This window comes from Hipposideros armiger, unplaced genomic scaffold (genome assembly GCF_001890085.2).
Source record: "Hipposideros armiger isolate ML-2016 unplaced genomic scaffold, ASM189008v1 scaffold_175, whole genome shotgun sequence".
In the NCBI taxonomy this organism is placed as follows: Eukaryota; Metazoa; Chordata; class Mammalia; order Chiroptera; family Hipposideridae; genus Hipposideros; species Hipposideros armiger.
In genome coordinates, this window is record NW_017731525.1 from 2210580 (window position 1) to 2227382 (window position 16803).

Here is a 16803-nt window from a genome sequence, read left to right on the forward strand (position 1 = left end):
GAGCCGGCTTCTGAGTGGAGTAGGTAACTCATGGAGAGAGCTTTTCAACCCCCCTGATAAGCTCAGCGCCGTACAGCGCTTTGTGCATTTCCCCCTTCCTGAAAGCCCTTCCCAGAGGTCGTTTTACACCCAAACAAACAAGATCTTCTCAAGCGTCCTGGGCACGCCAGTAGTTCATTTTACAGGTGAAGAAAACGCTAACATTTTGCAGATGAAAACTCTGCTCCCTAAGGCACTTTTGCTGAGTGCTGGGGGAGGCGGGGCACGGGGACGAACAGAGGACGCCAAGGAGGCTGCGGAGCTCTGGGTGCAGGTCCCGCCTGGATGCTCCGGTTGGGTGGCGGAGGAGGTGGGGCGAGGGCAAAGCGCAGAAATAGGGCGTCCAACCGCCGAGCGCAGACAGCCACCAGCCCAGTCCTTGGCCTGGCGCCAGTTCCGCCCGCGACCCGTGTGCTGTGGCGCGGTGTGCTAGCAGAGATCCTCGCTCCCGGAGGGCCTCCGTGAGTCACCCGCTGAGTTGTCGCGATCGCCACCCAGAGGCAATCAGGCACAGGGTGGGGCGCATTCCCGGCTGCACTCGCGCGCCCTGCCCACGCCGCGGTGTCCCTTCACTCACCCTAGCTCCCATCATCTGTCTGGCCGGTGCTACCAGGTCTGCGTGTGCCGCGGTGGCTTCAGCGCTGGCCTGGGCCTCCAGCGGAGGAAGAGTTAACCCTCCGGAGCGAGGAGGAGCCGGTAAAGGAAGGAAGGAAACAGCCGTCATTCTGAAAGTTTTTCCTTCCTCTCTTTTTTTTTTTTTTTTTCTCCTGCAGAGGTGAGTGCCGGGAGGCGGTGGCTCTGATTTTTCCGAGCCGGACTCCGCGCCTCTGCTCCCGGCGCTGCCACCTGACTACCTGGGGACAGGGACGGCTGTCTCGCTCGGACCTCCTCTGGGACCCGTTCGGAAAGGGTTCGCCGAACCATGGAGGGCGCAGAGCTGGCGGGGAAGATCCTTTCCACCTGGCTGACGCTGGTGCTCGGCCTCATCCTCCTGCCCTCGGCCTTCGGAGTGTCTTTGGGCATCTCCGAGATCTATATGAAGATCCTGGTGAAAACTTTAGAGGTGAGTTCCCGCACCTCGGAGGGCTTGACGGAGAACCACGGGAGGTGTGGGCGGAGGGAAGAGCCAAGATGACGCTAGGGAACCAATTCGGAAGGTCCGTGGTCCGCGGGGGTGTGCGTTTGGGTTTATCCTCCGCAGTAGTGCGAAGACAGCCTCCCGGCTTCTGCCGCAGAGCTGAAGGGATCCGGGCTGAAACCCCTTGTACACCCTATTGTTCCTGTGGTTGAAGGCAGAACCACCCTACCCCCCTGTTCTGTTACTACAATATTATTATTATTTTTACTGATTACAATAACAGTGCGACCGCCTTTCATGTCATCGGGTTTCTTTATATCCTTTCTGTAGTGTAACTGTCACTTCGCTCTCCTTAGCTTTTACAGCCCCAGGTTTCAGAGGTTCTTTCGTGTACTAAGCCATCCTGTCCAGAAAGGCATCATCTTCTAGTTTATGATCATGATAAGAAACAAATTGCTGGATGGTATAAAAAATCTGATTATATTTTAATGGAGTCATGGAGATTTTTATCTAAACAATGGCACTTGAAATGTCATTGAAAACGTATCTTCTTTGACCTCAGCTCTCCCTACATTTCTGTTTCCAAATCCTGCAAAGAAAGGTGTTAGTTGGAAGTGGGCCTGGTGGGGGAATAACTGCAGGTTACCCTTATACAGGGCTTTTACTGGATTACAAAGGGCTTTCCCGTTTGCTATCTCATTACCTGCTCCCCAGAGCCTTGGAAGGGATAATAACATTTGGACAGATAAGGAAACTGAGGCTCAAAGAAGTACAGTGGTTTGCTTGAATGAGGTGATCTTAACTGAGGAGAGTGTGTGTTTACCTAGTGGCTAGGAGTACAGACTCTGGGTACAGATTTGCTTAGATTTGATACTCAAATCCCAGCTCTGCTTCTCAATATGTGACCTTAGGGAAGTCACCTACTTCTTGTTCCTCATTTTCTCATCTATAAAACAGAAGTACAATCACAATTTCCATAGGTTTGTTTAAACAAATTAAAATATGTCAAACATCTTAGAAGGGTGCCAATACATATCAGGTGCTATATAAATGCTTTCTGCTATTAAAAGAATAATAATATTATTTTAATCCTAGCATCCTTGTTTCTGTAGCTTCTACAGTACCTTCTAATGTGGGTTCTCATTTTTCTGCTCTTATTTTCTGTCTCCCCAGGACTTGGTTGTATGTGCTCTTCTCTCTCAGCTAGTGGGGTGGCTCCCAGATATACAATCTCCCACCTGGAGATTACCTGCTCATCTCCCACCTACTAATCCGCAAATCTCTTCTCCCTGCTACTAATCTCCTGTTTTATTCCAGAGTTTTGTTGCACTTTCTCATTTTGGTTATTTTTCTAGTCTTTTAAGTTGTATTTGATTCTTCATCCTCAGCTCTCATGTTTTGAAAGTTCTGTTGTTTCTACTTGGGAGCTATTTAGCAGTTTTGAACCTTTCTTATGGACTTTACACTCTGAACTTAGTCACACAATGCTGTGAATGTTGCAGCTGCCTTGTAACTGTTAGAATTCTTCAGAATTCTCTCCACAGTACATGATCCTCTTCAGCTGGTGTTTACTCTTTCTCAGAACTCTGAAATGATTGAGCTGTTCTCCCATACTGCAGTGTCTTTTGGAATTTTTACCCCAAGTGAGAATGGGGTGAGGGTAAATCTCACACGCTGCTTTCCAGGTGCCGACTCCTGTATTTTTTGCTTTAGTAATTCAAGGTACAACCAAAGAGATGTCAAGAAGAGAGGCCTGTTAGTTGCTATCAGCCTGGTGAATAACTATTATACTTTGAAGGGGTATTTCCGGTCCAGGATCTGGCCTTCAACTTGGTAGGGCCTCAAGTTTTCATTTTTGTCCATCTAGAGTTGAAGAGACGTTTAGAGATATACTTTTTGTTAATCAAACTCTCAAGAACGCCAATTTTTTGAATTGTAGTGGGAGATACACCACTTAGCTTGGAAACCAGGTAGTGGCAGCATAAGGAACCATCCTCTTTGCTAAGACTAATTTGGAGGTCAGAGAGATCTTGGCATATATGGAACTAGAATAGGGGCTCATTTTGTGAGCCAGCTCTGGCTTGTTGGTCAGAGCTTCCTAGAGCGCCTGTATTTGGGAGCAGCTGGGTTCATCAGGAAAGAGTTGTGATCCCACAGTGATATCTGCTTTTGGCACAGGAGAGGGAAATGACAACCCAGGGCTTTTCGTCTTTCAACTAGAACAGCAGTAGGTGTTTCAAAGACATTTCTGAAGGTGGGGGTTAGTACAATGGATTGCTTTTTCCAGCTACAGGAATAGTTCTCGTAAAAATTGTGCTGTTTAGTATTAGGAAATCTAAATTCTGTTGTTTAGTATTAGGAAATCTTTATTAGTATTTAGTATTAGAACATCTTTAGTTCTGGACAAATACCCTGCCTTTTTGTAGATTCCATTCAAGGCCCAGCCCTTCTGTTACTCATTATTCTCTAGTATGTTCCCAACTGATTTGGTTGTATCTTTCTTTCTTTTGTATTGCAGTCTCAAGAGCATTCTTTGGTCTCTTGGATTGGAATTGGAGATTTCTCAAATTTCTCAAAATGTTACAATTTACATACCATTTAAAAAGGTCATTTAGTTTTGTACATTATGTGTTTACTTTTAGAAGTTTTATTGACAATGGGTGGCTTTTTCATGACCATAAACTCAAATTCTGGAGGTTGAAATGTGTGTGGGGTGCCTTCTGAATAGCTGACTGTGGTAATTGCTAATTGTCAAGTAACTGACCCAGCTATATGCTCTTCTCTGACTCCTTAGCTGCCCATCATTTCAGGTGATCATTATTCATTGAGCACCTACCGTATGCTGCCTTCTGCACTGTGGAGTATCTCTAGATGTGTGCATAAGCCCCTGATATGGCAAGCTACTTAAGGACAAGGCTTGAATTTTTAGAATAAGTTTAGTGAGTCTCTAAACCAGTGATTTTCAAGGGCTATATAATAATTTATAAGGAATATTATAATTATATCGGGAAAATTGTTTTAGAAATACAAACTAGAGAAAGTGAAACTTTTGCCAGAGGGATGTGTAGAGAATGATTCGTCTGGGCGGTAGCGATGTAAGTATCTGAATCTCTAGGAGGGTGTGTGTGAAGTTTTTATGTTTATTAGAGAAGAGCATGGATGAAAGTTTGAAAAAGGCTGTTCTCAACCATGAAAGTTAATTGTTAGGTTAATGATGGGGGTGAGGTGGTGAAGGATTGCTATTCATTGGCCTAAGATTAAAGGGAAATAAAGAATAAGAAAAGAATATAGTATTGATGGAGGAGAAGAAGTTAGGGGAATGGTATTAAATTATCTAATCTAACTAGATAATATAGGCAATGGATAGATGATAAATATTAATGGACTAATTTTCCCCTCAACTTTTGGGGAATAAGATGGAAGCATGAACAATTTCCTCCAAAGTTCTGGCCTTGTGACCTTGGGCAGGCCAATTAGCATCTCAACCTTAGTTTTTGCATGTGTATGTAAGAATACACCTGCTAGAGTTATTGTGCAGATTCAATGAGCAGAGGTGAATGAAAGCACTTGATACATAGTAGGTGCTCAACTCTTGGTGGAGTTTGAATTCAAACCTTTTTTAATCTTTGGTTTTTTTTTTTGCTCCTGTGTGGCTAAGATTTAACCTACCTTTATATCTTTGATGGGTCAGCATACATACTGAGAGCAGACAATTCCTGACTTTTATTTTACTTATTATTCTTTCCCTTTACTTTCTTTACCAACTACTAATTAGTTATCCATCATTTTAAAAAGACATGTCAATAATTCTTAGTTGGTTACGACACCTCTGTTATTATAATACTCAGTTATTATCCCTGATGTTTGAAATAAAACAAATGCATTAGAAGGCCACAAAAAATAATAGAAGCTACCAAGGCAATGTGCTTTTCATTTAACTTAATTCCACAACAGCTCTCTGAGATAGGGCCTATTATTACTCCTATTTGTAGATTGGAGAATGGAGGTTCAGAGAGATAATTTGTCAACAGTGGTAGATAAATATCGAACAGTGGTAGAATCAGAATTTTAATTTGCATCTAGAGCCTGAGTTCTTACTCTACTAAGATGACAGTCTCTGCCAAGAAACTGTTTTATTGTATGACAGATGGTGGCCTGCTACTATTTGAGTAAGCCTAATATTTTGAATTTTTATATAATTTTATGCATGTTTCCTCCTCTCTTTAGTTAATTCTTAAATGTGTTCTTAGTGTAAAAACTGAAAGTTGTAATTGTCTAGGTGACAGTGTCACATTTTTGCAAGATTTTGGCCTAAGCTTTAAAAATTAGACTTAATCCCTTCTTTTTGATACATTGTGGACAGCTACTTTTTTCCCTCAAGAGGATTTTGAAATTAAGTGGAGTGACAACCTGACTGAATGCGTCTTTCAACCTTTTTTGGTGGGGGTGGGGCATAAGATGGGGAGTAGAAATGGGGATTGTTAGATGCCACTACTGTACTTTGAGGCCATCTTGCTGATAGAGCCGCACCTTTCATGTCGTCTTGAGGCAATATGTTCTGAGATACCTATGGAAGAGATTTAGAGCCTCTACAGAAACCTTTACCTCTGTGTTTGGGCTTACCTGATCAGCTAGAAGAAGCTAGCATGATAAAAGATAAATAGCTATTTATTGGAGATGCACAGGATGGTCTGAAAAAACAAACAAACAACTGATCATTTTGGTACCTATAGTGGGGGGTGTGGGAAAAGAGGAGGGAGCCAACATTTTTCTACTTTGTGCCCTATATGTGGTGGTCATAGATTATCTTCTTTAATCTTTACAACAACCTTGGTAATTGTCTCTGGTTTAGAGATAATGAAAATGAGGCCCCAGAGGTTAAAGTATTTTGCCCGAGGTGATTACAGCCTGGAAGTGACAGAATTGCAATTCATACACACATGTAAGTCTGTCTGACTACAGAGCATAGGCACGTTTTCGTTTTCACTGGAGAGTAAGCCCAAAGAAGAAAATGGTTTTCCAGTATACATTTTCTTTCACATGAAATGACTTCTCCTCCAACCTTAAAATTTGCTAGTCTCGAATACTGCATTTTGTAGGATAGACCTTTGCAGTTACCATATCAGGAGAAGTTGTGTGTTCTGAAACTTGTCTGGTGACAGAACACGGGGCTCTTTGTAACACATCATGCTGTCTGAGCAATGCTCCTGTATTAATTTTCTAGGGCCACTTTAACAAAGTACCACAGACTGGGTGGCTTAAACAACAGAAATTTATTGCCTCACAGTTATTGAGGCTAGAATTCTAAGGTCAAGGTGTTGGCAGGTTGGCTTCTTCTGAGGCCTTTCTCCTTGGCTTGCAGATGGCCACCTTCTCCCTGTGTCCTCACCTGGCCTTTCCCCTCTGTGTGCATCCCTGATGTCTGTTCATCCCTATTCCCTCTTCTTATAAGTACACCAGGCAGATTGTGTTAGGGGCCACCCTAAAGACCTCTCTTTAACGCAGTCCCCTTTTTAAAGGTCCTATCTCTAAATACAGTTACATTCTGATGTACGGGGGTTAGGGCTTCAACATGTGAATTGTGGGGGCACATAATTCAGCCCATAACAACCACAAAATATCAATATTTTCCATCAGGAGAGCATGGAATAACTGTCCTAGTTGAAGTTAATTACTATTTATGTAAAATCACATGCCTACAATAAACCCCCCCCTCCCCAAAACTGAGCTCCAAGATGAATAATGATTAATTATTTACAAGATTTTATTTTAATCATATCTTTGGTCTACTTGCAAATGATAATAGGTAGCAAAGGTTTAAATGGAAAAACTATAGAAATAAACTTTTACCTCTATTGAGAAAAGGTGGGAGGTCTAGAGTTTGAGAGCTGCACTAAGTCAGCAAGGAAGAGAAAAGACACAACCAGATTAAGACTGAGTCTTATTATCATTTTTGACTTGCCACTTGAAGCTGGGAAGGTTAGGCCTCTATTTATAGGCTGTTTTCTAAGCACAAATGGCATGTTCCTACTTGGCTCTTTGGGATGTTGTGCAGGGGTCCTGACGTAATCAGATCATGCCTTACTCTTTGACCTTCATGTACATGTTTTAGGCTATTTATTTTCTATCAGTTATTTTCTTATTTATTTGAAATTGTTTTTTAACCTCTGTGTTTAAATCCTCTGAGTTTAGCAATAACTGAGATTTTTGCCTTGACATATTTAATAAACTCTGTCTTTTTGCCTCTTCAAGGGTGCTTATGTTCTAATTATAATTATTACAATGAATTTTACCTCTTATTTTGCTCTCCCCTGACCCCAAATCAGTCATTTTAGCTATTGTTAGCTTCTGGAATTGTAATCACCTAAATAATATTTTAAAGGCTCCTTTGTTAAACTAGAAAAAGAGCCATTCAGATTTTCTGGAATGCTGTCAACAAAGTTTTCACTTGTAGTTTTTGAACTACGCTGTTAATGGTAGATAATTTTGGAAATGCATAAAAGAAGTATAAAGAATAAAATGATAAGTCACATCTTAATATATTTCTTTACACTCTTATGTACATTCAAAACACAATGGGAGTTGATTTTTCTATTTTTAACTTCTCTCAAACCTGTGGTTCCTCATAATCATAACATTTCCCCTATGCACCTTAAAACATAAGTGACCAGGAGGGCATATGATTTCTTTAGTTATTTACTTCACCAATTCCTTTTCAGGTTTTCAGATCTTCTGCAAGCTTATATTTGATGCAGGCAATTGGGCCTCTTTGAATGTGTCTCATACTTGAATGCTTAATTTGCTGTGAAAATAATAGTTATTCTCTGGGCCCTGGGTTTTCACATGTGTTAATCTCATTTCATCCTCATTAGCAATGCCATGGGATAGGAACTATTATCCTCACTTCCAGATGAGGAAACTAAGGACTAAAGGGATTAAGTAACTTTAAACCCAGAAAGTCTTGATGCCATAAACTGTGTTCTTATCTGGCATGCTTCATGACCTTTCCAAGGAGTAATTTATTGGGATACCAGGTGTGTGTGAGGAGTTTAAATAAGATCTTTTCCTCCTATTATTAGAGCTCTGTTAGTAACGAATACAAGAGTATACCTGGGGTTTGGGACACTGCTACATCAGAGAGTCACTGGAGGATCTCTTTAATTCCAGCAGCACCAGGGCTTAATGTTTAATGTCACTTCCATATAAGCATGGTTTGAGTGTTCTAAATTGTGTCTGTGGAACAATTTAAACTCGTACTTCTTGTTTTTGAACAGTGGGCCACATTACGAATTGAAAGAGGAGTCCCAAAGGAGTCGGTTCTTAAAAACTCAGCTTCTGTTGGTAAGTCTTCCTTTTCATTATGATGGTTAAAATATCCAAATTATGATGATGTAAAATATGCCATTTATATCTACTAAATGTAAATTTGAAATATGCATAGCGCAGTGCATTCTATAGGCCTTGGATTGCTCATAATTCTGTCCTTTGTGCAAAATAACAGCTGTCTGTGTTTTGAATGAGTTGTTACTACAAAGGAGGTAATATTTGCTAGTTCATCTATGTGTTCTTAGAGAGTATTTCTAAAGGCATGCATTTAAAGGTGGTTGTTCATGGTTTTAAAGATGTAATCAATGGCTTAAACGAAAAGGATAACTGAACTATCTATGAGTTAAACCGATCATTAGCACTTTATTCTAACTTGTGATTCTCAAAGTATGTTCCTCAGAATATTCTTTCCTGCTAACAGCTAATTGGTAATGCATGAAATAAAAAATAACTCCCCCATGAAATAAGCTTGGGAATCACCACATACTACACCTTTCTTTTGGAGAGTAATGTTGCACCGTAACAAAAGTTCAGAAAAGTCCCGCAGTAAAGAAGATTGTTTAATTTTTGTTAGAAGTGAGTTAACAAATCAACGGAACTACCCAGTCCCTGCTTCTATTTGTGTGCTTTGCTTTTATCCCAAAAAACCCTTTCACTTAGGGTAAGAACTGTTTAAGATACCAGGTTCATAGGGGAGTTGAAGTCTATGGAAGTGATGGCTATAAAATTAGGAAGAAATGAATCACTAAATTTAATTAAAAGACTAAGTTTTTACATTGTTTTTCAAAAATAATAATTGAAACAATTTTGTGCCCATCTAATTTGGGATTAAAGAAGGTCAAATTGTCAAACACTGCACTAGAAGGAATTTATCTTCTGAAGGATTGTCTAAGAGGAATTGTAGAATTTGTATACTGTAGTGCATTTTGGAAATAACATATCTGAGTGAAAACATCTGTGCATTTTTGTGAAACTGTTATGTTGAAATGACTGAAGCAACTGGTCGAATTTCATGGTATCTACTTAAATACCAAAGTATTATCACTGATAACATTTTTACTAAGATTGGATATTTCTGGCTATACTTGATCCTCTTTTTAGTAGTAGGTACCTTTCTCTAAGCTATAACAGATCTCCTAATTTTTTATTTTTTTGTGTTGGACACATTTTTTCATGTGTGTCTTTATGTTTTAAGGAGAGAACAAACTTTATTGCTTGTTTTCTATTGTACTTAGTGGGATTTGGGTTCTGTCATTGATCTTGAGTGACAGCCTATGGGGTCTTGTAGATTGGGGTGGTGGTGATGCATGTTTTAGGCTATGAATTTAAAAGGGCACAAGGAGTTTCAATTTGGTAAGTTAAGAGGATTAAAAAAATCACTGGGTGAGGGTGGCCAGTAGCATTGGCTTAGTTTTTTTAAGCCTATCTGGAAATGAATATTTTTACTTGCTGGATTTTTTTGTTTTCTTTGGTCATGCACCTGTCTTTTCTATTTTTGGTCTTTGTCTTTTCCATGGTACCTCCAGGAAAGTGTAGAAGTGAACAGGAGGAGAAAGTATAAATCATAATGGTTTAGAGTAAGTCTGGTGCCTAAAATTTGTCATATTTTATTCAGAGTGTCTGCCCTTCCTTTTAGCCTGTGAAATTGGAAATTGACTATGGCCGCTATTGAGCATTTGCTACCTGTAAGGGGGATCCTTACACTATCATATTGAGGGAACCAAAGATGATTAAGACATGATTCCTGTGGGGAGACAGGCATCCGACAGGCCACAGTGATAAATGGTAAAATATGTGCATAAGCAAAGGACAATGTGAGATCTAATTTAGGCTCTGCTATGTGCTGCTTTCATCTCTGTTAATGCCACAGCTGTGCATGGTATGCACCTCCATTCCCATCCTGACTTAGGTCCTGCTTGGGTAGCCCTGTTCCAGGGTGTGTGCCCTGTTGATGCATTCTCGTGTTTGGAGTCAGCAGAGAGGTGTTATCTCAATCCTAGACAGACTGGCAGAGGGTGATGAAACACACTGAGCACTTGTGTGCCGGGCTGGTGCAATCTTCTGCCTTCAGAGCATCATGTCTCTGTACTGCAGCCAACAATAGCACAGGCCGTGTTGAGCTAGCCAAAGTTTAGGCCAGGGTCACAGGCAGGCCAACCAAGGCTCTCAGGAGTGAGGGTGTGAATTTGAGATGTCTGAATGATAGAGAGCTGACAATAGATTTGGGGAGCTGAGAGGGAGAGATTAGCTAAATAGGAAAAACAGTTATATTTATTTTCTGCACCAAAATTATTCTTTCTGCTGCTCTTTTACTTGGTGAAGCACATTTTTGGAAACACTTTTCAAGTCTCCCTCTCCAGTGAAACCCCTCTTACATTATATTTCTTCTGTGCTTTTATTGAATAAGCCAACTGAAAGTTGAACCTAGGGAAACATTATCTTTGTGGTTAAATAATTCTCTTCTGTCTTTAGCTGTATTCTTCTGTGTCTTCTATTTAAAAAAACTGCCTAATTTGTTGAGCTTCATATATGATCATGAGTAAAATCTCTTTAAGACACTCTGTTATTACACCTTCCTCTTGTAGGTTTAAGTAATTTTCCTCACTGTTAATACAATGATGAAGAAAATTCCCTCCACTTCCCTGCTTCAATTAACTATCTTATACTGAGCATTGAACTTCATGGAGACTATAGAATCACCCCTTTACCCTAGTTGTTGTTCCTGGAGAGCTGATGTACTAGAAGGCTCATACAAGTGAAGAGAAGGGTATTGGTTCCCTTGCTTCTTGCTTCAGCTGTGCTTTCACCACTCCAGCCATAGGACAAATGCATCTCCTTGGGCCCTGGGAAGTGGTCTGACTAAGATTTTTAGCATAATGCCAGGGACCATTTGACTATTAAGTGCCACGAGCCTCAATCTTTGGGTACCTGACTGATTTCCAGGATGTAGTATGCTGTCAGAATCGATCAATTAGTAATTTTTATTATAATTATAATGACTGTAATTCATTATGTCATTTTCATGACTCAAGATTAATTTCACTGTGATTGTGTGATGATTCTAGGACATTTTGAATGGCTACCAACCAAAAGTCCATAGGCATGAATAAAGGCCTGCATTTGCCCTTGCTGAGGGAGTATGAGTCAGAAAGAATACAAATAAGTAGAGGTTGTGGCTTAGTCATTTGGGCACTGTTCCCTGGAGTGTGTTGCTGGTCTGACTTAGCACTGTGGTTGGTCAGTGGGAAAAAGCATGCTGCTTCCTCAGGCCCTCATTGCCCTACTCCAGCAGGCACCACATGTAAGGTTCCTGGGTTGCGTCGCCTACTGTTAATTAGGCCCCTGTGCTAAATTTCTCTTCTGCCCTATATTCTTGGCCTCCAGCCCTTGTGGCCCTCCCCCCAACACACACAGGACAAATGCTATGGTGAAGCTCCTGATGTTTTACCTATTCAGAGAGAAAACTGTGCCTAACATTTGCCTCTAATTTTACTTTTGGAGTTCTTTCTGTGACATTTGACTAACCATGTTGATACCTGTACAACACTGGTTACATCAACACTAATAAAACATATTGAAGTCACAGAAAACGTGACTTTTGTGACAGACATTTCAGGAGTATCATTTTTCTATACTCATTTTATCTCGGGCAGGCCATTTCTGATTGTTTAAATCAGCTGAGTTGATTTAGTGCCATTGTCTTGGTGTAAACGCTCTGAATACAAATCAGAATCTGCTGTTCTCAAAAATATGGATTATAGTGCAATCAATGGGGTTATCATACTGATAAAATACTGGAGCTTGTCTAGCTATTTGTAGAGAGAAAAATAATCCACTTATGAGATATGGAAGGATTATAGGTGGAGATTTTCTTTGTGACAACTAAATGTCTATCTACTTTTACTAGTCTTTTTCTATTGGTAAGTCTTATTCCTGTTAGTGATGATGATGATGGCAGCAACAATTTTCAAACATATACAAAAATAGGGAGATAGTATACTGGGCCCCATGTAATCATCATTTGTCAAGATTTTGCCACACTTGATTCAGCTATCACTCCTTATTTTTTTGCTAATGTATTCAATGCAGACACAAGATTTCATGTCCTTCCATGCATTTAAAAAAAAAAGGACTTTACAAAAGAACAACCATGCTATTATGCCTTTAACAAACTTGATAATTTCTTTCTTTTTTAAAGATTTATTTATTATTTATTTATTTATTTATTTTTATTGGGGACTTGGGGGAAGGGGAACAGACAGGTTGCTATCCTTTTGTTCTTCAGTCTAGTTGTGGAGGACGTTGCTTCACTGGCCCAAGTTGGCACCATCATTGTGCTCTTCCCGGGTGAGGCAGATCAGTCGCCGGCTTCTGGACGGCTGCTCACTGCGGCTGCTGGCCGCTCACGCTGGCTGCTGGCTACACACGGTAGCCCATGGCAACCCACCTGCCGTCGCCGGTGACTCACGGCAGCCCAGCTCCAGGTTGAGCTGTTGTTCAGTATCTTAGCTGTTGAGGGCAGTGTCACTGGCCCTCATATGTGGGATCCCAACCAGGGCCCTCTGGCATCCCAAGCCAGCTCTTAACCAACGCACCACTCGGCCGGCCCGATAATTTCTTAATATCATCTAATGCACAGCCTGTATGTAAATTTTCCTAATAATTTCAAAATGTTTTTATAATTGATTTGTTTGAATCAAGATTCAGTCATGGTCCACAAGTATGTTTGTGTGTTTATTTATTGATGCTGCTTTATTGGACATATGGAGTACAATTTTTGGAACAAAAATTACTTAATAGCAGGTGATTCTGAAAAAATTCACAAGCATACAATATATTTTTATCCTCACATCTTATTATGGCTCTGAAGACAAAGATTTGATTCCTTTGCTTGTTTGCTTTAAAGCCATAAGATTAGTCATCTATATTTCTAAGTGCAATATCGTGAAAGCTTAGTTCAACCACTTTGGAGAGCAATTTGGCAAGTCCTACAAAGTTGAAGGCCTTTTACACTATAATCCCACAATTCCACCTTTCCTAAATTATCAAGCCTGCCCAAACTCTTAGTATATTAGGAGACATGTTACAAGTGTACACAAATAATGAAAGTGTGAAGACAATCCAGTCACTCATCAGTAGGAACATTAATGTTTAAGCTGGTTTATTTATAATATACAGCTGTCAAAATGAATTAAGTGGATTTACATGACGAGAACAAAGCAGACAAATGTCAAGCAATATTGAGAGAAAAGAAAACATATAGTATAATAACATTTACTAAAAATTTAGTACCATAAACAGATACTATATGTTTATGTAGATAATTGTAGATAAGTATAAAATATATGTGGAAAATTACATCTAATACAGGATGGTGGTTATCTTCTAGGAGGGAGAAGAAAAGATGGGGAGGTAGGCTTTAACTATATCTATAATTTTTTTCTTTAAAAATATCTGAAGCAAATCTGGCAACAGGTGTCTTTTGTCTTTTTTTGTACTCATATTTTTTGTTAAAATTTTATATTAAAAAAATTTATATTTCAAACATAAAAATAAAAAAAAACCCAACCAAATAAAATAATAAATAATCATTGAGCTAGAGCCTGATAAATGGAACTAGTTTTAGATGAATAGAAAATAGGTATCTCTCTCCTGGGTGTGATTGATGGTTTCCTGCTCCAAAACACATCTTCATTCAGCCTGACTAGTGCCTGGAATTTAAACTTAAACCTATGGAACAAAGGAATTGTTAATCAAAATATATTACCTCTTGAAGTTTCTCAACCTCAGCACTACTGACATGTTGGTCTGAATAATTCTTTGTCATGGAGAGCAGTCCTTTGCATTGTAAGATGTGTAGCAGTATACCTGGCCCCTACCCACTCGATGACAGTAGCACACCCCTAATGGGACAACCAACTGTGTCTTTAGACATTGCCAAATCCTGGGGAGCAAAATCCTCTGCTTCCCTCTCCCATCCCTCCTTCCATTCCTTTGTGAACCACTGCTCTTAGAGAATAATGCATTACTCTATTGGTATCCACTATCATTAGCATAATTTAGTTTAGTTTTCTAACAAATAGGCCCTTGAAAGAGCAGAACTTGATTTCTGCAGTTTCTGGTGGCTGGTTTGGAGAATGATGGAATGAACAACAGTGTTAGCAGAGATCCTGGGATGGTGGGAGAGGAGGCATGCTCCTTAGGGAAGGTAGAGGCAAACTAAGCAATCTTCCTGTAAATTTCGCCTCATAATCCAATGAAAATATACTGTCTGTCTTGGAGGACCTTTAGAGTGGATTAGAGACCTGCATATACTTATGTGCTCTAACCTCTTAAAGTAGATGACTTAGCATTTAATTCTGGCTAACGAAGAGTAAGCAGGATGGAATGGTTCTGGCAGGAAGGAGAAGGCAGAGGTCAGATCAGACAAATGGGCTTAACTGCATTGTGAAGTGATTGATGGGTGGGAAGGGTGATTTTAGCCCTAAATTACAGAAAGAAAGGCTCCCATTTTAAGAAACCAGTTAAGAAGTTCATAAAACACACTCTATCTTGTTTTTCATATTGTATTTCTGTTCACATAGCAGTAACAGAGTGGATGATATGCCCTGTGCCCTATCCTTATTTTGTGATATTAGTTTGTTTGTTTTTTTATAACTAATATAAGCAGCTTTTAAATCTGTCTATCCCCAGCACTACCTAGCCTTTGGAGACCTTGTTGGAGATTTAGTTCTCTTGTTCCCAAACCCCTCAGCAGTTTAGAAGAGGGTACCTCATCTTAGAATTGTGGAGGTTTGAAAAAGCTGGTGAAACTGATACTTCAGGATTTTTTGAAAGTGAGAAGATAATAGGATCAGACTATAGGACAGTCAACTCAAGAATACATCCCCTATTTAGAGACATTCTCTTTACTGTTGGGAGAAACAGACATCTCATCAGGTAGCCATCAAATGCAAAATCCAGCTTGTTATTTTAGAAGTGTTCCCCGAACCAATCTCCCCACCCACCACACCCCTTCTGGCCACCCTACACCCCAGAGAAAACCCCAATCAAAACTCCAAAGCTTCTTAATTTGTTTCTACCTTTTAGACAAGAGCCTACCAATAATAATCATCGTTATCACCATTTGTTAAATACTGACTCCACTGTGTAGAATTATTTACATGAGGAAGGTCTTGTTAATCCTCATTTTACTGGTAAGGAAACTACAGGTGAAGAAATTCAAGTAACTTCCTTCAGATCACATCAATAGTCAGAGGCAGCCTGAAAAGGAACCCCAATTTGTCTTTTCTACTCAAAACCCCTTGTCACCCTTCTTTGCACTGGTCAGTGATTTTTAATTCTCCCTTTGAAGGTTGAGGTGACTCTTTCACAAATAGAAACTTCTATGCTGAGTGTTGGCTTTGTTACATATTAGGAAATACATAACATTTCCATCTCAAATCACCAGAGCAATTTTTGAAGAAACGAATCTAGTTTAGCGTTACAATCAAAGATACCATGTCAAAGATAAATGTCAAACCGTAAGGTTCACATTTTAATTGAATTGATGACTCATTTGACTGTGGAGTTTTATGGACGCTTCTGTGTTATGCGACTTTTTGTTAAATCGAATTAGTTATCTCCAAATCAACAAAGTTAATGTAGGCTGTCAGTCAAGATATGGGTCAACAGTATATTGAAGAAGATGTTAAAATACTAGTTGTTAAAATGAAACTGCCTGTTATTCTAAATGCCCATTGGTTTCTCTGAGGTGTTGACTGGCAACTGATTGCAGCGTCTACACTTCTATCCCATTTAGGCTTCAAAATAAGTATAAACTTGGTTAATTCCATGATAGTATTTATATCTGGAGTTAAAATCTTACCATTTTATAATCAGCATTGATTATTTTGTAAGTTTCTGGGGAACTACCGGGAATAGACTCAATGAGAGAGTAGATTTGAAAAAGGAGGTAGATTTTTCTCATCTGCTTTTCTCAAAAGAGTAAGACCATCTGCAGTACTTCTAGCTTAGTACTTTTAGTCTTGATAACTGAAGGAGACACTAATACAAAATTACTCAGAATAAAAAAAAGGGGCAGATTATTCTGTTACAGACTTTAAAATCATGTAGAAAAAAGTCATGTAGAAAATAGGAAAATAGAAGGTATCTTTATTTTAGTAAAGCTTTCGATTCTATCCTAATCCCAAATAACAGGGTGAATAAATCCATTCTACCTGTTACCCTTCTTACGACCCTGGCAGACATCACTAGTTGATGAAGTCTTTACCACTGAACCGAGATGTGGCCTCAAAAGTCCTCCTTACCACCATCCTACAGATAGCTTCTCACTACCAACTGAGTTAGAGCTGGCCTTT

At 39.7% G+C, this 16803-nt stretch overlaps 1 protein-coding gene across 1 annotated transcript in view; it reads left to right on the top strand.

Annotated features, from left to right (window-relative positions):
• The first annotated feature begins 483 nt into the window (after positions 1–483).
• Positions 484–16803, top strand: part of GPAT3 (glycerol-3-phosphate acyltransferase 3) — a 57253-nt gene continuing 40933 nt past the window's right edge. Inside the window, exons 1-3 of the mRNA XM_019652189.1 lie at positions 484–500; positions 813–1102; positions 8392–8458. Coding sequence (XP_019507734.1) covers positions 962–1102; positions 8392–8458 — 208 coding nt within the window. The 5' untranslated portion in view covers positions 484–500; positions 813–961. The remainder of the gene's footprint in view (positions 501–812; positions 1103–8391; positions 8459–16803) is intronic.